The 24,229-nt window shown below is 39.5% G+C and overlaps 1 protein-coding gene across 1 annotated transcript in view; it reads left to right on the top strand.

The window, feature by feature from the left end:
• The window catches only part of LOC137593964 (PDZ domain-containing RING finger protein 4-like), a 95,123-nt gene extending 83,707 nt beyond the window's left edge, over nucleotides 1–11,416 (top strand). Inside the window, exons 5-9 of the mRNA XM_068313114.1 lie at nucleotides 3,270–3,368; nucleotides 4,915–4,977; nucleotides 6,648–6,749; nucleotides 7,493–7,621; nucleotides 8,377–11,416. Of these exons, the coding sequence (XP_068169215.1) occupies nucleotides 3,270–3,368; nucleotides 4,915–4,977; nucleotides 6,648–6,749; nucleotides 7,493–7,621; nucleotides 8,377–9,807 (1,824 nt within the window). The 3' untranslated portion in view covers nucleotides 9,808–11,416. The remainder of the gene's footprint in view (nucleotides 1–3,269; nucleotides 3,369–4,914; nucleotides 4,978–6,647; nucleotides 6,750–7,492; nucleotides 7,622–8,376) is intronic.
• The last annotated feature ends 12,813 nt before the right edge of the window (nucleotides 11,417–24,229 follow it).

Here is a 24,229-nt window from a genome sequence, read left to right on the forward strand (position 1 = left end):
CTCTGCTCCTGCGAGCCTGAATTGTCTCCGTCCTCTCTGATGGTTGAGTTGTTTCGATTAATGAAACACACAGGCCGTGCCTCATAGCTAGTATTTCACACAGAAACATCATAAAAGTCATAAGATCCCATGATGTGTATGTGGCCAAAACAAGATGTTACGAGTATTTCTTTGATTGGTTTTAATGATTGATGAAGGGCTGAAATGTTCCGAGCTCAGCCCAGCCTTCCATCTCTTCTCGCCTGAGGTTGCCATGCATGTATTTGTGTCTGTTTTTTCAATTACTTATCAAAGGTACAATTATTATGACAGCATCCAATGTGTGGGAGGCAATCTTCATCCTAATCACGCCGTTGCAGTCATTAATTTACTGTCGGTCTTCTTCCTTGTGCCATCCCATAATCTCTGAGAGGCACAGAGGAGCTCACCTGGAAAATGGATAAAAAATCAAAAGGGGAAGGCTGCTTTAGCTGAAGCATCTGAGAGTGTGGGTGTTATTTTGTCTTAAAATGAGAGCAGAAAGAAAGAACATCTGTGCTGCACTTGGACACACATATACTATAAAATTTTTTAAAAAAAACACAGTTGGGGTTTCATCCAACATGCAGTAATTGCAGCAATATATTTTCTCTGCTCATCTAAGCACAGGTCTCCTGCGCTACAGCCAACCATTAATTAGTCGGAGGCAACTTAAGGCTGATTTCGAGCCAGATCGAGATGATGCAGTACCTGCTCACATCTCTTCTTTGCTTCAGTCCTAGGAATTAATTTGCATGGTTTATTTTTAGATGAATGTCTCTGAGATGTTGCCGCGGTTTTAAATACTTTGCCGCAACTTCTCACTCCACACCAGGAAGGCGTGCACGGCCTCTGAAGCTGTTATTACCTCTATGGCCCGCTTTGTTGCGTCAGGAGATGTTCTGCTTTAACATATCTCCACCAATAACACTGGTGGTAGCTCATTAGTAATATATCTAATACAGCAAATGACTTATTATTGGAACTCACTTTGTTCAGGTATAGTCAGCACCAAAGTGTTTTCACTCCTTTACTTTGAATCCTTACTTATCAGCTGGAATTTGAAGTTTCATCAGTTCTGAGGCAGACAATTAAAGATCTGAGCTCCCCGTCAGGTGGAGGCTGTCCAGAAAGATAAAACAGCACGTCTGATGATGTTTTTCCTCAGCTCATTTCTTCAGCGTATGCACAAATGTGTCTTTGTGTGTGTGTGTGTGTGTGTGTGTGTGTGTGTGCACGCACTGCTAAGCACAGTTGTGTGTTCAAACGTAGGAATTGTAAGAGTGTTTTTTACTCTTTGTGGGTGACTGTGTGTACCCCAGCAGCTGAAGATTCCTCATCCAAAAAGCACAACTGTAGAATTATGAGAAATTGCAGCGGTTGGAGAAGTGTAGAGAGAAATGAGTGACAGGGGAGAAGGAGAAAATGGGAATGAAGCCTTAGGGTGTGTGTGTGTGTGTGTGTGTGTGTGTGTGTGTGTAAGTAAGCATCTTAGGATGGGTTGCCAGTGGAACCAGGTGGCGGCTCCGTGCTAGTGGAGTTGGCCTTTCCCCTCTCAGCCCAGCATAGCTGGACCTCAAACCCATTCTCCCACCTGTCCTGCCACATCTGACATGTGTAACCAGCCAACCGATTCTTATCAAAAAGGAAATGAATCCCGAGTGTGGCAGACTCGTCGGATTTCTTCCCAAGCCCTCATCGCCACCTTATTTGTCCCTGCCCTCTCCATCCTCCTCCCCACCCCACCGGCTTCTTCCTACTGCTGAGGTTAGGTGTGTTTCTGCTCTAATGAAGACTTGGGAGGAGAGGCCATTTCACACTTCATTCCCTCCAACAACCATGATATGTTTCAGTATCTGCAGACAGCACAGGATAGTGCTGTTTGGGGTTTGGCTGCACCTTTGTTGTGGGAAACAGGGAGTGTTATAAACTGTCTGCAAGCTTGGGTGAAATTGGAAATTGTGTTTGGCGCCATATTCACAACAGACAACATACCAAACAAAGGCGAACCATGTCGCTCACTGGAGATGTGTGTGGATGTGGCTCATCCCATTGTGCTGCCCGTGTGTTTGTTTTGATGAATTTAAATGAAGAATTCATGTTGACACCAGGGTACGCCGCGACGTTCCAACAGGCCTCTGGAATATTTGAAGACCACTGATTTGTAAGTCAGTAGTTTGTTGATTTCTCCACAAGGGAAGATGGTACTTCACTCTTCTCTGGAGAGACAAGAAGCATGTAAATCTGGCAGCGTTGGAATAATTATAGTTTATTTATATCATAGTATTCTATACTTGACAGCAGCTTAAAAGAAAATCACATGAGGTCCTCTGACATTCATTAAAGCTCCATCGATCAAACTGCAAGCAAAAAGAAAGTCTTTCATGCTCCAAACTCTCAGATGAGAATGGGAGATTCCAACGGAATAGCCCAAATTCACAGCTGCAGACTCTGGTGCTGACAGCCCGGTTCTACAGTTTCTCAACATTTTATTTCTTTTTGAAAGTTACATCTGTCATTTTCTAACTGACAGACAGGATGTATGAGTTGTTTGAATGTATGCAGCTCGGTGTCATTGCTAGTCATGTAGTCAAGTCAAGTGCTTGTGCTGTCTAATGTTGGGGGGCAGGGGTGCGGGTGGAGGTGGGCGTACTGCTGTGCATTCATCTCCGCTGATGCAGCGGGAGCCTTAGCTTTTGTACGACCGTCGACAGCAGCTTGTCATCTTCTTTCATACCCTGTGCTAGGTTAAATCTATGTAAATCTTATGTGTGACTGTTTTATCACCAATGTTGATGGTGACTTTTGTGAAAGAATGCTAAAAAGAGAGGAGATTCATAGCATGTAAGTATCATGGGGTAATTATGTAAGACTTACAAAGTACAGTGAGAAACAAGACAAATGTGATAGAAAATTCGGGGATGTAGACGGAGTAAAGTTTAGAACCCACACCCAGTATTTTGAAGATATAGCCCACTAGTGGTCATTGATTTTTCACTCGAGCCATTTTCTCACACTCTCTCCAGTCATCTCTTGTGCTATCTCTATCAAATAAAGACAAAAATGTCATCCCATTCAAAAAAAAAAATTCTTGGGAGTTTTATTTTTATGTTTGTTTTTTGCGGTCAAATTTAAAGCCCCTTCTTCTGTATTTATTTCAATCTCAAGTATGACCATCATCAGTGTGATATCACAATAGTCAAACTAGTATCATGACGACTCTTCTACTCTTTATGGTATTCTCTCTCTAGGAGGTGGAGTTGTGTCGACTCAACAGTCAGGAGAAGTTGGGGCTAACACTGTGCTACAGGACAGATGAAGAGGAGGATGTGGCCATCTATGTCAGTGAGGTGAGAACATGGGTTTATTGCTTCAGCTGAACTTATTTCATTTTGTTCCTGTAACACTAAAATTTTTTATATTAAAACGCTTGGGGCACAGTGCATATGCATATTTGATAGTTTCCTTTTATTCCAGTTCTTTGAAGTCGTACATCTACACACCATACACTGTTGTACAAACAGAACATGGCAAGATTAGAATATCTCAGTAAAATGTGGGGTAGCCCTACAAAACTAAATCAATCCTGACATTTAATAATCATCTTCCATTGTAGGGTTTATCAGCATTCCTGTTCTGAACAGGAATCCAGGTCTAAACAGGTGTGTCTGTTTAAAACTGAACTCTTATTGAGAACAAATGACACTATTGAACGCTGGCAGTGTTCAAACAGCAAGATTAGATTGTCAGCTACAAACTTAAAATTACTGGCAAAAGAAACAAACACATTCCCTCTCAGGTTTCACAGAGAAATCACGAGCTGATGCCTGTTAGCGTTTGTCGCTCGCTCGGCTCGTTCGTTGGAAGCAAACACACCTTCCTCCATTGCGCTCGACTCTCTTCGTGATTTACTTGAAGATAAGACAAACCCTGCAAGGTGTTCACTTTGAAGAATGCAAATCACTACAGTTGATGCCTCCTGGCAACATCTTTAAACGTTCACTCGGCAAAAAATAGGACTGCGAGGTGTGTTTTGCAGTTAGATGAGGTGGCAAAATGTCAACGTATACAGGATGTGTGAGCGCAGGTTGCTTTTTTCTTTTTAACATTTATTTTCCTTTGTTTCCGTTTTGTCTCAGTACGATGGCTGAATAATTCAGAAGACCTAACAACGGAAAAGTATGTCGACACAGTGTGAAAATCGGGGTCAACATATCACTGACCAAAGCTGTGATTTCAAACCCAGAACTTTTCTTCTGGGTTTGTGATAAATCCGCAATAATATCGTCACCAAATAAGATTGAGATATTTTCAGTATTTGATGCAGCTTTTGGGTCATTGTCCATTAACTGGAGAAAAACTACCTTCAAATTGCTGCATTCCCTCCAGTCCTACCAGCATTCCTCTCTAGCGACTGCCCCCCTGGTTTAATGAGTGCTCCTCTGTGTAGGAGTGGACTATCATGAAGATGGAGTGCCGAGGGGGTCTCACTGTCTCCAGTGATCCCTCCCGATAGTAGAGTGACACGAATGCCCTCGGACGCCAATTGATTGACCTATGAAGAAGTGCCCTGCCCCCCCCCCCCCTGTTGACTTGCATTAGTTACAGGAGGGGCAGGTGTGTCAATGCTTTTTAGATTCAGTTACACATTATAAATGAAATATCCTGCCTGCATTTTACAAGTGAACGTTTGCTGCGGCTAAAACAGATTTTTTTGTTGTTTGTCTTCAATTGCATTGTGTATATAATAGATAAATAATTCAGAAGAGCATGAGCGGGAGAGGAGAAAGAGTTAATTTCACACCAAATGTCACCACCAAATTTTCAAGGCACATTTCTCTTAAAAGAAGATTTAAAGTGTTTTAAAGCATCATATTGTTTTCTCTGCCTTCACAGATAAGCCCAAACAGCATCGCTGCCAGAGACGGACGCATCAGGGAGGGGGATCGCATTTTACAGGTACGACCCCACCCCCACGGACGAACCCTACCTGGATTTAATAGAAAACTCCACAGTCTCCCTGTAGTATACACAACCCCATTCATTTTTAATGGCTACACATTAAAGGGGGAACTTGCCCCCGCGGTGACTTTTAGAAGGGGAGAAATGCCCCCCTGGCTGTGTTAGTTACCAACTCAACCCCAACAGGGGGCTTTAAAAGTTCTGGTACAGGATGGTGCTGTGCTGCATCTCGCTTCCTCCTCCTGCGGGACGGTTGAGAGGCTGCGACTGTTATTAGCCCCCGTAGCATCATCTTCATGCTTCACATTCAAAGGCAGCTTTGAGGGCTGTTGACTGGAGAGTTACATGTGATGGTCTTACGGTTGTAGCTGTACTGGTTTTAACACTGATATTGTTATTATGTTATATATTTACTTATCTACTATATAATATTCATGTTAATAAGAATGGTTAGTACACACACACACACACACACACACAGGCATATATTTAAAAAAAAACAAAAACATTTGAAACGCGTATGTTTTCATTCCTTTAAGGATACTTGTAGATGAGAATAATAACTGTGCTTTCCAAGTCTGAAATGTTATCCTCTGGATTTTCTGAAAAAGTTAGTGCTCTGTGGAAAGTTAATAGCTTTGCATTGATAATATAACAGGTGAGTAATTGTTATTTTTTGTGTAGGTAGTTCTGAATTTCTACATTAAAGCTGGAATAATGACTTTATTTTTTCCCTTGGGGGCTAACAAGCTTTGCTAAAACATTGACATATCCACTTCGAATTGAGTTCTTGCAGACAATTACCTCTAATTTCCTATTCAGCAAAGAGAACAACATTTCCATAGGTTTCAGTCAGGTTTGTTCCACTTGACAAATGTCTATTGAAAATCTTATTTTATTCAATCTTTGTCCTTCTGACTCCCAAACTGAAGTGAGTTTAGAAAGGTGTGTTCACTGATCTGGTGGAAATATGATAGATGAGAGCAAGGAAACAACAAACTAAAACAGGATTTAAGATGTTAGTAAAAATGTGAGACCAGAGTCACAGCATGAATAATACATGAAATAACATCTGGTGTAAGAGCCTTCTAGGGAAAAAAGAAAAGTCTTACGTCCAGTTATTTGCTATGAAACAGGATAAAGGAAAAAAGAAATATGAAAAGTAAGTAGTCCAATGGGGTTACTAGATGCAGGGGGGATGATTCATAAGCACCGTTGGCCTAATTGTCTGTGTTAGTTGTCATGTTTTGTATGACTGATTCAAGCTAGGGGAGGGTGTATGTGTGTGTGTGTGTGTGTGTTTGTGTGTGTGTGTTTGCGAGGCCAGCCGGTACTCTGGCACTATTATCCACTAGTGACAGGACCATTACTCTGTCTGCAAAAAGATAGACGCCCCCCGTCAGTGGCCGGTTAATTGTATGGCTAGATGTATGAACACCGCCACAACACAACAGCTCGGTCAGCCCCACAGCTAGTGTCCCATTCATAATCACTGCTGGGTCCTGCTTCCTGTTAGGAAGTGGCACGAAGTGCCACTTTAATTGTATTTATTTAAACGACTTTTAATATCAAGAAAATGAATGCGGCCTCAGTGTGTGACCTCTGTGTGCATTTTTGCTTGTGTATGAATTAATATTGTGGTTTTCGTGTTTGTATGTCATCCTCAGATCAATGGTCAAGATGTGCAAGACAGAGAGGAAGCTATGGCTGCGCTCTCCAATAACAAATGCAGAAATATTGTGCTGCTGGTTGCAAGACCTGAGATGCAGGTTAGAAATGATCACACTTGTACTTAAATGCTGCAAGCTTCAGCCACCATAGGAATAATGTTGTCACAGATAGCTCCCTACTCACAAATTATAGCCCCAAAGGTTTGCCTTTTATAATACACTTGTTCAAAGTAAGCAGTCTGTAGTAACCACACCCCTCCCCACCGACAAAACCACTCCTAGTGGAAGCTACCACTGAGGCACCTCATCATGTTTTATTTTTATGTAGCGCCACTGTAATTGACTTCCAACAGTAAGCCATAAAAGCTAATGGCATGCTAATGCGGAGTGAGTTTAGGCTCAAGGCCGATGGCGAATAAGTGAAAGGAGTGCAGATGGACCAGAAGCAATAGTAGAGTCTTTGTAATTAAATGTGTCTCTCAGTTGTAAATCTGGAGACTTTGGATATGGATCTCATTTAGTTCACATCAAGCAGCCAAACAGATGATGGATGGTGCAAAGCACGTGGGTCAAATATTGCAGTCTTATATCTATTACGCTTGATTTTCAGATTAGCGTGCATGTTTTAAAGATGAGGTGCAGCATTAAGAAATAAAGAACGGCATATCAGTAAAACACATCATCACACTGATGCTCGCAGTTTCTTGGTTGGGCACACATTTAGAACATGCAGCTCTTTGTTTTAGATCAATGTGCCTCCGTAAGCCTTTAGGCTATGATACATAATACTCAACCTTTTCCTCTCAGTCTCTCATTTGCTTATGTTTTTCATTCACCCTTAGTTGGAGGAGGCATGGCTTGACGATGAGCACAGTGAGTTCCTGGAGCAGCTGAAGATGGAAATGCTGGAGGAGCAGCAGCGAGAGGAGATGGAATTGGCTGCCTTACAGGAGGAGCAGGAGTACGAACAGGTCAGACGGCAGCAAAACGTAAACTCTGCGTGAATGGAAGGAGTCTCCGGTGAAAGATTGTGATATGGATTTTAGTACTGCGGATGGCTTGTTTCTTATTAATCACTAAGAATGCAGCTCCGTGAAACTAGCGTGTAAAAAAACACACAAATCAAACTAACCTTGCCGACTTGACAGATCATAGTATCCTCGGTATAATGATCATACATTATATTATATATCATTATTCATAGGCATTATCAACTATATCTAGTCTATGTCAAAATCTAAATGAAAGTTATCATCAAATTTTGTTTTGAAAAAACAAAAGAAAACAAGTTTTACTCTTTGAAATGCGAATACAAAGTGATGATGATGATGAATATTTATGGGAAGGGATTGCTCAACCATTAGAATTCCAAACAGCCATAATCCTGATTTAAAATTCTGTTTTGTTGAAAGATATCAGACTACAAGAGAAACATGCGGTATATACTGAACTTCAAAGACATGACAGAGAGGAAATAATCCCCAAAGTAACTGAGCTGTATAACAGAGACAACATATGTAATCTTTCTGGATGACGCGTCCACTTCTTCATTTGTCTTGAATTCTGTTATTTTCTGGTTTCTTTCCATAGAAAGGAAGGTACAAAAGGAAAATAGACCAAGAAAGTTATTTTAAAGTGAATTACCATAAAACATATTTAAAAGGTAAGTATAAAATGGTCTTCCTTTATGTGATTTAAGTATAACGCAGTGTCTTATTTATTTCAGAGGGTGGAAAATGACAAGCCTACCTGCTCCACACTCCCTCATCATAAAGACGGTTTACTAAGTGACAGAACTGAGAGCTCGGAGCATAATGTCTTGGCACACATCCAGAGACGTCTGTCCCAGTGTCTGGGAGACAATCGGGATAGAGAGGATGACGATGACGACGAGACTGATGGCGATCGTTTCCAGCAGCTTCTAGAGCTGAAGTGTCAGATACGAAACAGCGGAGAGTACGACCTGTTCTACAGCCGCCGCAGCACCATTGAATGCAGCATGGGGGATCAGGGTGGCGTCCAGCACGAGCTACGGATGCTCAACGAGGAGCTGCGCAGCATCGAGCTGGAATGCCAGAACATCATACAGGCTCATAACCTCCGTCAGGCCCAGCAGTCGCCCTCCACGGGCCGCTCTGCACCCTCCACCAAAAGCCAAAGCCCTCTTCATGGTGACGCCACAAAAAGTAAACTGGTCGATATCAACGAAAGGCTGGAGAAATCGGACAAAGACAGCTCCAGTGCCTATAACACGGCGGAGAGTTCGCGAAGCACTCCTCTGGCGATGGACCGCTCCCCGGAGCACTCGCTCCAGAGGATGGTTAGTCTCACCAACCAGAGGAACCTTAGCAGCAGCCTTGCCTCTCGCCCCCCTCTGAGCCCAAGCCCAGTCCCATCATGCCATGCTCCAATCCCAGCCACAAGCAGCAGCTTCAACCACAGCGATCCTTTCGAGACAAACAAGAAACCTCAAGCTGATGAGGAGACAAGCATGAAATTAAAGCCTAGTGCTTCCCAGAATCCTTACTTCTCTCCATCCCACAGCTCCCAACAGAGGCAAATCAACATCCCAGCTCACGCCCGCCACTACCAGAGCTACATGCAGCTGATCCAGCAGCGCTCAGCTGTGGAATATACTCAGAGCCAGCTCAGCCTTCTCAGCGTTTGCAAAGAACCTCAAAGGCCCATTGATGAGCCTAAGATGGAATGGAAGGTCAAAATCCGCAGCGACGGTACGCGCTACATCACCAAGAGGCCGGTCCGAGACAAGATCCTGAGGGAGCGAGCTCTAAAGATTAAAGAAGAGCGTAGCGGGGGAATGACAACGGATGATGATGCAATGAGTGAAATGAAGATGGGGAGGTACTGGAGTAAAGAGGAAAGAAAGCAGCACCTGGTCAGAGCAAAAGAGCAGAAGAAAAGACGGGAGTTCATGCAGCGTAGTCGGCTGGAAAGCTTGAGGGAAGTCCCTCAGAGCAGCACTGAGGGGAAAAAGGAAGTGAGCATCATAGAACTCAGCCACAAGAAGATGATGAAGAAACGTAACAAGAAGATCCTGGACAACTGGATGACCATACAGGAGCTCATGACTCACGGTGCTAAAGCCCCAGAGGGGGCCAAGGTACACAATGCCTTCCTATCAGTCACTACTGTATAAAAAAAAACAGACATTCTACCCCTGCGGTATTCTATACTTGCCTCGTTCAATGTGGCATTTTTTTATGAGGACAATAGGAATATTTTTTCCACAGTTTGTAACCCAAAAATCATTTTGTAAAGAATTTATCAGCGATATCCTGACATTATCTCCATGTTTTTTCAGCATTATTTTCCACATCACTCTGCGCGAGAAGCATTTTTGCTATAAAATTCTAAGTATATAATTATTTTATTACTTTGCTGTATACATGTTTAAATCTTTTAAATTCTATTTTCATATTTGTGTTTTAAGCATATCCTTCCAAATAGTTGTATGAGCATCTTGAAAAAAGTTAAATATTTCTTTTTCATTATTTAGTACGCTTGCTGGTTGCAACACACAATAAATCTGTGGGTCACCTGTCTATCACGAAGATCTTTTAATGCTGTTATATGCAGATCTCCTCGTCATATAAAGCTGAAATCTACGTCAGTATTGCGCAACTCTTGGACTGGAATTACCTGTCAATTGACCATACAGTTATCAGATAATTAGTTGTGGAGTTAATTGTGAAATATGTTTAAAGTCAATGCAGAAGTCAACTTTAAAGTAAGTCTCACGCATTTCAATTATGGTGCTGTAAACCTTACACCTTGTAAGTGTGAAAGTATAACTACAGAAAGGAAATGTGTGATCCAAAATGTGGAGATGAAATGAATCCGGTGACCTCAAAGTTTCAGCTCAGAATGTCACAGCTTTGAGAGACGGATCCAAACGCTCTGAATTGTTGATATGAGCAAAAGTCAATGTAATTTCTATCATCAGGAATTTTATAAAGAAAGTTTGATACCTCATTTCACAGTGAGATACCACTTTTCTCACACAACTACAACCAGGATGCTGTACGTTATGGTTTGAAAAATATCTTTTGATTTTTTTTTATCTGAACAAAAATATCCTAACAGTCCAACTTGTGCTGACTTCAGAACCAGCGCTGCAGCTTTTTTTGCAGACTTTTATAAAACTATTTTATATTCAGTTTTATTTTTGATTTATATTTTTAGTTTTTTTCTGCATATTCAAAAACATACGGACCTGTTCATAGCTTTTTCATACCAGTATTTTTACATGCTATTTATTCTGCTCATACACCTTTACTTAGCATTGCCTTAAAAGCAGAGATGGAACACCAATTCAATACACAAGCTGTTCGTATTCATAAATTTTACAATTTGAGTTTTTAGAAACTGGAAAAATGAATAGATATTGTATAGTGGTTTGGGAATTATGTCTGTAGTCACATTTAACTTGTGATAGGATGACATCCACTGACCAGACCTCAGCACATTAGATCATTGAAACACTAAACTGGAGAAGTAAATGGGTTACCATTATCAAAAGATCTTATTGTTTAGTTACATGTATAATGTACTCATTCTAAATGCCTCAGTTTTACCTAAAATATTGTAAATTTGAAATTTCAAACCCTGTATTTGTTTGGAGTCAATGTTAATGGTCTAAATTTGAGTAATGCGTAGTTGGCACATTTTTAGCCAGGTAAAATGTGTGATGATGGTGATATTTGCAAAAGAAATGAGAATAAATTATTGTTTTTTGGTAAAATATAGCATTGGATCATGTTTTATATTCAGTTCTTTGTTTCTTCTCTTTGGATGAACAAAAAAATTCTGCTGCAGCTTTGTACTTGGTGCCAGATACCCAAAAGAAAATACTAATTAAAAAAATGTGGATAAATGCAGTTAATCCTTTGCATCACATTAAAAAGATTCATCACACTGCCTTATAAACTATGTGTGAAGAGCAGGAAAAACTATTGCAGGTCATTGTTTGGTAACGGCTGGTCTAGTCAGTGAAACAGAATTGATTCACTGAGCAAACCTCATATTTCCTTAAGTGACTCTCTTCTCCCTTCTCTGGATAAGTGATTAAACAGAAGTGGATTTCAATTAAAACCACCTTCTACTTGGATGACTTTGTGTTCATTAAAATGCACCAACCAGTTAATCATTACATTGTCATGTGGTGGGAGCTGCTGGTTTACTCTGGTCTCTGTTATATCTACTGAAGTAGAATGCAAAACAGAATGGGTCTCCCTGGTATTATTGACATGCTTTCATTTGAGTAGAAATTATTCTTTATCATTAATTAGGTGTTCTGTCTATATTTTATTTGAGTTTTGTTTGATTATTAGAGTCTTTTAATGCTTTCATATTTTTATTTATTTAATATGGTGCTTCTCAGAAAACAAAGATGCCATTGCTCAGGCTGTAACACTATGAAATATTTTCTCTTGTTGGCATCTAGTTAAATTCATCCGACTGTTTTATAATGTCAAGGTGTCAGCACAATTTTGCAAATTCACCTTGTGGTCAGCGTCTTTTGTTTTCCATCGCGGTCTGATGCTCTTAAAAGCAAGACTCCTGTCGTACCCTGAGTTTATTTTCTCTCCCCTCATTTGATAATCCTCTTCGTCTCCACAGACAGGGGACCATTAAAATGCCAATGAAAAGCTACAGAGTAGGAAATGGCTGGGGTCATAGCAGCTATCCAGCACTCGCTAGCTAATCAAGTTCATCCCTGTGCCCCTGAAAGTCAGTCAGGTGTAATTAAAATGGAGTCTTTGACAGCCATGGCATTTGTCAGAGCAACCCAGCAGTTCAAATACCAGTACTGAGAGAAATGTCAAACAGATTGCAGCGGCTCATCCCCTCCTCAATGCTCCACTCGCTCACATACACACACTCCTCACACATAACCGTCGCTTCTATTATGAATGTTCACTGATAACCTTTAGAATTCTTTAAACAGCAAAAAAAACCTACAAATTCTTTCCCATTATTCATCCAGGGAGCCCCGTGTTTACTGACAGTGTGATCCACTCGACTCTCTGATCTAATCTACTTCACAAAGCACCTCCCTCAGAATCTCAGAGGCTTGTCAGAAACGGTTAATTGCATCTAATCATTTTTCTCGATGTCTATTTTAGAAATTGGTGATACATTGATCGCAAATATCGCGAGACAACTGGCAATCGTGCCATATGTAGATCTGCAAGTGTGTGCTTTTGACAGGCTGGTGACTGCTGAGCCAGCTGCTCTGAAATGAAATCAAGCAGAAGACATAATCTTTGATCGAGGATTATGGTGCATGAAATCAATCAAACGTCTCGACATGAAATTCTTAGGTTTGGGTATTTGGCAGAAATATTTGATGAACTTCTGTTCCAACCTGATTAAGAGCCTGTTTTGTAACAGGGCTTTCAGCTGAATGCAAACATCAGCACGCTGATGTGATGTCTGCAAGAATTTGGACAATTTAAAATCAGATTGCTGGTGGGTTTGTCTCTAAAAAAGCTGCTTAACTTCAACAGCAAACAGTAATACAATCAGTTACGCTGTTTTTGCTCAGATGCTCTTTTGCTATTATCACAATGAACTTTGGAGACTGATGCTGGCCTGAGGAAAACATTTTCAAGTTGCTGAAAACATTCATTAATGCCTGCATGGAAGGGAAAAACACCTCATTCTAATGAAGATTAGCAAATTCACTCCTCCGGTATTTCACCGGGCAAAAAGAAAGTGCTTTATGGCCAAGGGCATTCAGCCAACTCTGAATGGAATATCAGAGTTACACGTTTAAATGGATTATTTAAAATGACTAATCATCACATCTCTGTGTGTTTAAATCTTGAATTTATGTGTCATTGTTGACAGAAGTCATTTATTATTGTAGTAAACCATTGTCTTTATTTAATCAATTTGAATTTTTTTTTTCTTTCACATTCCCTCCTTTATCAGTCATTTGTTGTTCCATTTTCACCTCAATCCATTGCATTACAGGACCTATTATACAAAAAGCTGTGAATATTTCAGAGTGTAATTAGAGCTCTAATTACAATTCATTATTCATAAAACGGGTGAGCCAGACTGCAATACATACTGCAAAGGTCTTGGAGAAGTATTATTGGGATTCCAATTAGAATATGTATAATATGCCTTAGAACACATTGTAATATTGTTAGACCTAAAGAGAGCTGTGCTTTTATATTATTCATAGGCACATATTACTAATTCTAAGATCTGTAATACCTGGTTGTGGAAATATAATCCCTGCAACATAAAATAAAGACTATTACTGTAATTAAACAACAGGTTTACTGGATTACTTTGCAGTGTTGACAAACAACCACAACTACAACACAATTAGAGTACTTATCATGTTAAACTCGTACGCTCCAGAAAAAATGACTCCCATTTCAATCTGCCTTAGAAATCATGTTTCCATGGGAACAATCTGGATAATATTCCAGATTACTAAAGGCACAGCCTACTGTAGGTGATTACATGCATAAAGTTTGGCGAAGCTAGTGTAAATAGTTTCATTAATATAATGATTATACAGTATAAACCATGCACTGGCTCCACCTCCCCAGTATGAAGGGGTAAACTGATAATATCTCCCTGCTGTTTTCACAAACCTCCAGGGTGGAAATGATGGACGTATGTGCGGTCAACCATACAAACTGTGTTTGACACAAATGTCACCCTCACCCCTTTGTTTGCTCATCATCTCTATGATCCGTCCTCCCATTAATATTCCTATTAAGTCACCAGAAGCTGTGGACCAGGATTTGTTTCTAACAGAAAGAAGTGAGGTTGGGAATGAATAAATGAAGCCTGGTAAACTGTTTTACTATATTACACGATGTAAACATTGATCCCCTCCCCCAGTGCAGATCGGTTCAGTCTCAGCCTACAGTAGTGGCTGAGAATGGGAGGCTTTCAATAGTCATGGTGAGCTCATCAGTTACTCTTTCATACCTCCACCGGTTAATGGGCACCTGGTGCGCTTTTTAATGAAATCGTAACATGTAGAGTGCATAGAGTACTTGTATCACCCCACTCCCGCCGTTATCCGGATTGATTCAGTGCGGCGTCAAGTGGCAGGAGATTTTATTTTAGTTTAGTTGCATTCTTGGTTGTGGGACCTGCTTTTGGATTAATGAGAGCCTTACCAGGAGAGCTTGGTCAGAGCTCATGGGCATTGTGAATGTTTCTTAGACTGAAACTAGTATGCTTACTTTCCATTGATAAAAGATGCTGAGTATTTTTATTTTTTTTTAAATTGCTTATGCAGTTTTCTGTGAATCCCACCTGTGACTATGATTGGACAATCTCAGAACTTAAATTGAGGCCACATGTCTTGCGATTTGACAGAGACAGCACAAAATACTCAACTTTGGAGAGTGTTATCGTCAGGACGGGCTGAAATAATGAATTTCTTGCACCTTTAACTGTTTATTACCATCACAGTGGTTATTAAGCTATTGCAAATTTCATGACAGCCTTGGGTTCACAAGAATTCAACACCCCTTCTTAAAAATTATACAATTCATTCATGTCAAGTATGGCTTTTTCTTGGAGATCGCTTCTGTACAAGTTCCGAATTAAAAATTCTTAACCACTTGAAATGTCTTTCTGGAAAGTCCTGCTTAAGGTTAAGATTGATCAGACGTCTGTTTTATGATACATCAATTATTGTAGTAGCTTTACAGTTAGTTGTAGTGTTATTTATTCATCAAAACTGTCTTACAGTGAGTTTAAGTGATAATGGCACGAGTGATGTGTCCAAACAGCCAAAACCTTCTGGCATGTGAATATTGCTATATTATCTGTTGCAATTACATGTACTTTGAATTAATTTGTTTGTCTCTCCTGATTGAAGTACTGTGTAATAGAATAGGTTATATTCTCCCTATCCAAATTTGTAATTAGCCAGATTTTTTTTTTTTTAATTTTAAATGTAGAAATATATTTGTAATCCCATTTGATGCCATGTTTGGTGATTGACTGCTGTGTGTTTTTCAAAATGAACCACTCAGAATAATTCCTCTATTATGATGTGCATTTACTGTTTTTAATCGTTTCAGATTTCTTAGGAAGGGCTGATAACAACACAATAGTTAATGTCCTCCCCTGTAAATGATAAACTGCAATGCATTTGAGGTAAGTTGAAAAACACACCGCTGTCCAAAGGAGGCTGGTGAACAATGGAAGGATTAAGTGAATCCAGAAGGGAGGGTGATGCAGTTGACTACACAGCCTGGGTCTTTCTCACAGTAACTGACCTTGAGGCTGGAGTTGTCCCATGATATTTTATTACAGTATGCTACAAAAGTCTTGCAGGCTTAATGATTCATGGGAACTGATTTGATAGTGCTTTGCAGACCATTTGACAGTGCTGAGCTTTATAATGAATAAAGACCATGGGAGAGGAGTGGCTTGTGCCGCTCAGGATAACTGCTTTTGTTTCAAAGAGCTTTTGGTGTTAAAAAGTAAAGTTTGACTTCAACTTGTGACTGCCACACACACACACACACACACACACACATGCATGCATGCATGCACAAACAAACACACATACACAACAGAGCTAAGACAGGAAACGATAAACACAACCTGCCCTTAGTACCTACATAATACCTCTTTTCTTTACTGGGAAAACAGTTGATTCCGGTAATGTATGCCTGACACATTCAAGGAGTCCCATTTGGAGGTGATGTGGAGCTCTATATGCTTAAGAGACTGACTGCCGCTGTAATTCCATTAGTTTTAGTATCTTGCCATGTCCTCATTAAGAACAACGTACACCACAAAATGCACCAATGCTTTCAAAAAGCATATCGGCAGTACAACGCTGTTATCCTGGTCTTCTGTTTTGAATATCCTGTAAGGCACATTTGATGAGTGTCACATGGAAGTTCTTATTGAAACAACAATTAACGTTGTTTGCGTGAACAATTTTGGAATAATAATTTTAGTCTTGCTGTCAATGAAACTTTGCCTCTGTCATCTTTGTCATCAGCTCAGGTGTGCCTTCTGTTCTTTTGGCTGTTCTCTGCTTGAGCACAGAGAAAACAAAGCATCTCACAGAGCATGACATTATGAGGATTTCTTATATGCTGCAGTGCATTAATATTTCTTCTGGAAAGCAGTTGTAGCCATGTATTAAGGAGACCGGTGTACACAGCCATTACAGAGTGGGGATTTTCATTATCTTAAGTGCATGCTATTTTGTTTAGGTCAGCGGTCTTGGAAAACAGGAAACATCTATTATGGGAAATTTTGCTCATAAGAGCTTCTGAAAAGGTAAGTCAAGACTCTGATAGGGCATCTATGTGAGGAAATTAGGCTATTAGTAACAGTTACAGACCAAACCACAGGCAAAACTAGAATAGAGTCAGAAGAAAGTTACTTGTCTCTTCATGCGTATAGACATTGGTCCTAGTAGAGGATAAGATAATGAGCATCACAGTAAATTTGAGGTCATTATTAGTGAAATGCAATGAAGGCTGAGTTGGGTTATCTAAAAACTGAATTTGTTGAGTATATTAAGTTTGTTGGTTTGACTTAAGCCACCAAAAAGCAAAATTGAGTAAACATCATCACATCCACCCAGATGTTTCCATCTCTAACAACTATAGATGGAGCTGTAAGATGCCTGCAAATAAAGTCAGTCAAATCAAGAAGGAATTTCATTTAGTATCAAAGACTATCAGGCTGCTTTCACAAAAACCTGTGCTAATATGGATTAATATAGATAAACAGAGAATTGTTAGTGTGGATAATGTGGAGGTGAGCAGGATATAGAAAAATTCAGACTCTATCTACTAATACTGCATGATTTGATAAGCTGTCAGGCAAGATAAAGAAATAATTGCTATAATCGTAACTACTATCAATACAGTGCATCTGGTTTAATATAACATGGAAGTCTTGACCCAGAATGTGCCTGTTTAATGCATCACACTGTTGGAACCCAAAGTTATAATTATCTAAATTTTAAAGTCAATTTGGAAAAACTAAGAAAAAATGTTTTTGTTCCATTCTTATCTACAAAATATAGATGGCTGACTAGACTACAAACATGATTATCAAGAAAAAAATGAAAAACTATTGAAATTCTCATCAAATTAATTGATTTGATTTGAACAATGAACCGAAATCAAGATATGAGACCTTTAAAGAAGATCATTTTGTAAGTCAGCATTTTGATTAAAGAGACTGTATTTCAATCAGTGAAAGCATTTAGAGTTAGAAAGTGGAGTCTTTAGAGCCACAAGGGAAGAACACCAGCGTGGAAGATTTTATGACGTGCAAAACAAAAATGTTATCTGCATGATTCAGTGCCCACGTGCTACAAGATAAAAGGTGAGACATCCCATTCCCTTAAAGAGCATCATCACTGAGCATATGGAGATCCATTATGAAGAATAATGTAACAAAACCGTTGTCAGACATTTCAAAAGCATCGTCTCATTTCATCTTCATTTTCACGCTTGTAATTTAAGGCCAATGAGATGTCATTATCATCTTTTGTCACAAAGATGCTGCTTGGTTTTCTGTGGTGTTGCGCAACTTGAATGTTTACTGGCAAAGGTAGCATTTCTTTATTTTTTCTTTTCTTTTTTTTTTAAAATAAAAGCATGCATGGAAATGTCCTCACTGTCCTCACTGGGATTAATAAAGGTATATCTTATTTCATATCTTATATAAAAAGGCACAGATTCATTTTAGGACGCACACACCGACATGAAGACGCTGTAATCTGTTGGCGCCATCACTTAGAAAGACTCTGAGATGTGTTGCAAGAACTAACAGAACAAATGCAAAAGACAGAAGCTCCATCTTCCCCTCATCTTTGCTCAACATCGTTTAAAGATGTTTTTTGTCCCGCTTTTTTAAAAGCCCTTACATCACATCTGGATCATACAGTCTGAACCATCAGTTCCTACTTTACTCTGTCCTCAAAAAGATGAATCACACTCCAGAGTTTTATGTTCATAGAGTACAGAAAATGGGACTCTTTTACTGGATATAAAATCGGAACACTTTGTCGTTTGGGGCAAAATATAGCCGTGTTGTGTTTTTAAATTTTGTTCCACAGATGTGATTCATCATTGGCATGAAATGCTGCTGCTCTCAGAAAAGACAAGTAGTTGTACCATCACAGGCTTAACGGTTTTGTTCACGCTTTTAAATCCTATTGTTACAGCATAAGCAGACTGTATTGTAGTGTGCCTATAAATGATAGTACAGTGTAATATTCTGTTATCTTAGCCCCTTGTCTCTTGCTCATGGATGAAAATACTCACCTCATTTTATTCTATGAAGGTCTTGTAAGCTTATTGTAAATTAGATTCCATTCAACAGGGGAAGCTGAATAGCGTGGTTAATATTTCTTTTGATCATCAGATACACACAGGAACTTGATAGCCATTCATGTCTGTTCATATTGTTGGACTGATGTATTGCATTCATTTTACCAGAGAGCCACAGGTCTCAGCGTTTCTTTCAAATACGGACATCCTGTTTAATTTCCAATCTTTGTTGTTTTTTTTTCAATGAGAATTAAGCAGTACATTCAATAACTTTCACACAGGAAATAGAAGTAGGCTATGGAAAATAATTTAATCTCATAACAAAGGCATTGATTATCATATGAGACATTTAATAAATGTAAGAAATGTACTGTACAACCGTGTCCAGTTTACAGATCCGCATTGAGATGAATGTAAGCTATGTGGGCTTTCTTTAAAAATAAATTTCTTTTTTTTCTCTCTATTTTCTCATTAGTAAAGAAGTAAAGAAAATACAAATATATGTAAATAAAGTACCCTGTTACCGCTACGACTCTTGCCCTTAATGTTAAGTTTTGTTTTGCTATTTGTTAGACTTAAAGACAATTCTTTAACTTCAAATGAAATATCTAGTGATGCGAGTTCAGTGAATTGACTCTATATACCAACCGAAATCTCACTTTTATTTCCACATTTGAGACAAACTCAGGTGTCCTGAGGGAAAAGGATGTGTTCACCTAAAACTAAAAGTGTCCTTGTGTTGTTTGCCGCTCGTAAATAAGAAGTTGTTGTTGCACTGAATCTGCAGAAAAACAAAATACAGGTCAAATAATAATAATAATAATAAAAAAAGCTTTTACAAGGTTGAATGCTGATACTGTACAGAAAAAAGGCCTGTCATGGAATCAACTTTTAGATTCAATCCAAACATATTCGGTTGCGCTGCAGTTATTCCTCTCTGCAGGTCAATCAAGTTCCCCCACACCAAACTTCTGAAGTGTTTTAAAACCTTCTGTGATGTTTGCCCTCATTTACATTAACTGCTTATTATGATGCACCTTGTCTGTAACTTGACTGATGGTTAATTACTGAGATGATGTGTCACATTTATCATCTGCTGTCAGTTGTCCTGCTGTAGAAGCAAACGTGGAGATAAAGCTTACTTTCCATACATGGTCAAAAAAATAACGGCTTGAAACTGTAAAATCTTCTTAATCTTTTCTTGCACCTTTGCACAGAATGTTTGTGCATTGCAGGTACCCTTACTTTTTTTTGTTTTGTTTCCTAATTCGTGTGTCCAAATGACAATGTAATTTATGGGCTGTCATCTCCAAGCATAAATTTGTCTAATATCATCAGAGTTCAGGTCAGACTGACAGTCTTATCAGCCTAACCGCATAATGGAAAAATCTAGAATGGAACTATGTAGATAAACTCATCTCAGGCAATTCCCAAAGGGAGAAATAAATGTAAATGAAAGAAATATCTTTCTATGGAATGTACATCAATAAGATGTAGTGGCAGGCATTGTGACACCCATCTGTGTCTTCCAGTAGAATGATGGGCAGATTGTTTCATCTCATACTGATATGCTCATTATTAAGGTTCTCTTTTGAGCGGGTACGCACCAGAGCAGCTTAAACTGGTTGATGTAAACTTAATGCAATCCTAATTTTTTCATATCACTCAAAATCAGAGATTCCTGATTTCAGAAGATTACTGTTTAGTTGATGGTGAAGTCATGAGGGTTTCTGACGGTTTGGATATACTGAAGGAAAACTAAACACTACATTTTCTTTTATCTACTTGCACTGCGATGCAACAATACTTCACCGTCTGACATGTCCCATCTACAGAGTGTTGCTTTGTGCATTATGGGGTTCGTAGCGTGGTGAAATGAAATGCATTTAGCAAAATAAAAAGCAATGAATTCTTCTACCCGTTGTGATGAACAGCTCATGCAAAGCTGAACGCAACACTGACATAACCATGAATCAGCCAGGCATCAAGACTATTGCAGTTTTTTACCCCGTGCTCAAATGTCAGGCATGATAGTCAAACCCAACTGCGTATGTGGTACACTCAAAATATATGGTCATATTTGTTTTTATTGTTGGGGATTAATTTTTACATATTATTTTACTGATTTGTCAGCACTTTGTTTTCGCCAATTCTAATTGATGAAACATTTTTATATTAACGTCTGTCCTCCCAGATATTAATTTCGTCTTTATTTTAAGACAAAGTAACTCAGGTAGCAGGGAAACAGGAGGGCAGAACCTAAGTGCAGGTCGCGTTGCACCCAGGTGACTCTAGGTGACGGACCTCGGCCCCTCTCCTCAGAACATACTGGAGATGCAACAGGGGTGGTTCGTCTCTCTCATTCCTGTGACTGTTTTCTTGTGTTTTCAGGTTAGTACACTGTGACAACCACAAAATGACTACCTTCTAAGAGATAATTATTTTTAGCATTATTGACATGCTTTAGTGGCGTTTCTCAACGCATAAAAGTAAGTTTGATGTTAGCTAGAAAACTCCGCCTAGCAAGCAAAGCCGCTTGGCGGGAGTTTCAGAAAATGGCGCCTACCTGTTAAATATTAGGCAGAGTTCATTTGCATATGTGCACATTGCGTGGCAAGATTTTAGTTGTTTTCTTTCTTTTGGCCCTGCACACCTGACAAACATTGTAAATAGAGTGTTTCTGTTGGGATATGATTAAACTAATACTATAGGATCTTTGTTTACTACGGTGCATTAAGGAAATTACTTGAACAAGCAGATGCATATATTTTTGAATGGCTATTTTCTGTTTATAAAAAGCACTGTTAGTTTCATGTGCCTTTCAGGAATAAATAGTTACAGTATGAAGGGTGAAACTGCATTTTCGTCAGTTTTAAAGTTGTTAGTTTTACTGTATATTAGTCCATTAACATTCCCTATGCAATGAGTTTACTGTTTTAGATTACACCAGTCTTATACTACTGTCAGTAGCTTTCAGTGGATTTTGGTACAGTAAATGTGAAATTGACTTTAGAGCACTACATATCATAGTAGCCATGGTAATAGCATAGATGCTGAAAATATGCTTTTGGGACAAAAGTAATATACCATCTGAATCCCCCTGGTTCATGTTTATTTATTTTTGGTTTATTTTGAGTTTTATGGGGAAAATCTTAAACTGACTGTGATGTGAGATGGAGCGGAATACACTGTGTCCTGGAGTTTAAGCACGGACATACAGTATGAGAGCCACCCAATGGACATTGAGACATGAACTTTATTGTATTAGGGAGAGATTAGGGACATGAATGTTTATCGTAATGTTGGGAATAATTGTGAAATAAAAAGAGAACATACTGGAGATGCAACAAGGGTGGTTCGTCTCTCTCATCCCTGTGACTGTTTTCCTGTGTTTTCAGGGTGCGAGGCGTACAGAACCACCATTCATTTGTTATTACGTCCCTCAGTATTTGGGACCGGTAACACATACATCTTGTAATGTCAGGACATTCGCATGCCTGCATAACACATTTTTTTAAATTTTATATGCACTATTATTCTGGTTATACAGATCTCCTGAATTGGAGAAAACAAAGCTATTATTCCATAAATTCTGACCTCAGTTTCAACGACTGTGTGTTTCATGGATGAAACAGTCTATCTTTTGGGGGAGGGAGGCGGTGGAATCTTGCGTGGCTGTCACGTATCAAAATCAGCCCTTGGAGTTAAATGGGAGGGGAAAACATGATAATTTAATTCAGCTGTCAATCCACATCTTTTTAATCTCTCTTATTGTCAGCATGTACCAAGACTCCTCATCGCAACATTATCTGAAGGCTTGCTGACGGTGTTTAGTTATATTCATTGAAAGAATGCAAACACGTACTAGTTTTAGGATATATTATTAGAAAGTTATATCTACTGTATAAGTATCTTCACTGACATAAAAGCCACCCATGACCTCCAGTCTCTCAGATGTTGCTGCTGTCCTTGCATCCCTTGGCGAAGTCTTTGTCTCTTTATATTTGCAAATATATATGTTTAGGCAGTGAGATTCACAAATATCATTATGTCCCTTATATCTATTCATTTCTCAATTAATGACAATAAGAGCTGGCTCATAGTTTCCAAACACCGGTGCCTGAGTCCTGTCAATACAAAATCAACCATGTTGTGAGTAGCGAGATCCCACCGTGCAGTCTTTGATGGAAAGATATAAAATATTAATTTTACAACAGATGTCTGCGGCTGTCTTTTATTTGACGTGGGCTGTCAGGCGTCTAATAATCTTCCTTGGTTTTGTCTCATTTGTGTGTCCCCATCGAGGTGCCTATAATCTCCTTTATTATTAATCTCACAAGAGCAGAAATGTCACAGCGGCAGCTTCGGCACACACTCAGCATCATCTAATTTTTGTTTACCAGCCTTCCCATTTTCGCCCCAGTGAAGCCAACCCTCTGGAGCCACGGCAACATGTTCGCCCCCCAAAGAGTAGTCTTTTCTTTCTGACTGGAGATGGAGAATTTGCTTTCAAGTCTAAAGTCTTCTCTGCCACACACCCCTCTTATCATCCCCCTAATGGATCACAACAGCCATTGAACCTTGCAACTATGTCTGTGTATGTGTGTGTGGACTTGTGTGTGGCAACCTTTTGTGCGGAGATACCTTCAGTTTCCCTTGAGGAAATGTTCTAAGCTAACCTCTTGTTGTATGTCCTACTTTCTGCTCCCTCATCTCTTTTCCAGATCCCCAGCCTCCAACGGCTTTAATGTGACATCACAGGGTTGTGTACCTGCCTGAGACCCATACTGGAGAGAATAAATGGAGCTTAGCTGTTTGTGTTTTGTTTTCTTTTTTGCAATTTTTTTTTTCCAGAATTATGCGGATTTAGGCTGAGACAAAAGCAAACAGAAGGTTCCTGATGAGGATTGAACAAGGTTTGACGTAGCGTGCTTCTAGAACCGCACGTTGCGCCTAAATTGCCCTGAAGTCAAAAGTTTGGCTTCACATGTGGTGCCAGTGTGATCCAAGTTTAGGATTAACTCAGCACGGCTATCTGGAGATCCAGAGGGGCTGCAAATCTTGGGTTGAGCATGTCTCTTGGTGCGCATGCAGAGGCCTTGGCAGTTCACTGGGTCTGTATATTAGCGCTCACCAGCTGTTCTTCCTAATATGCCAACTCCTCTTGTTTGCTGAAAGACCCATTGGCAGCTGGGTGTGAGATGGGGAAAGGCACCTGTCAGAATTATACATGGGACCTCAGCAGCTCCACAAACTACC

The sequence above is a fragment of the Antennarius striatus genome, chromosome 4 (assembly GCF_040054535.1).
Source record: "Antennarius striatus isolate MH-2024 chromosome 4, ASM4005453v1, whole genome shotgun sequence".
Taxonomy (NCBI): Eukaryota; Metazoa; Chordata; class Actinopteri; order Lophiiformes; family Antennariidae; genus Antennarius; species Antennarius striatus.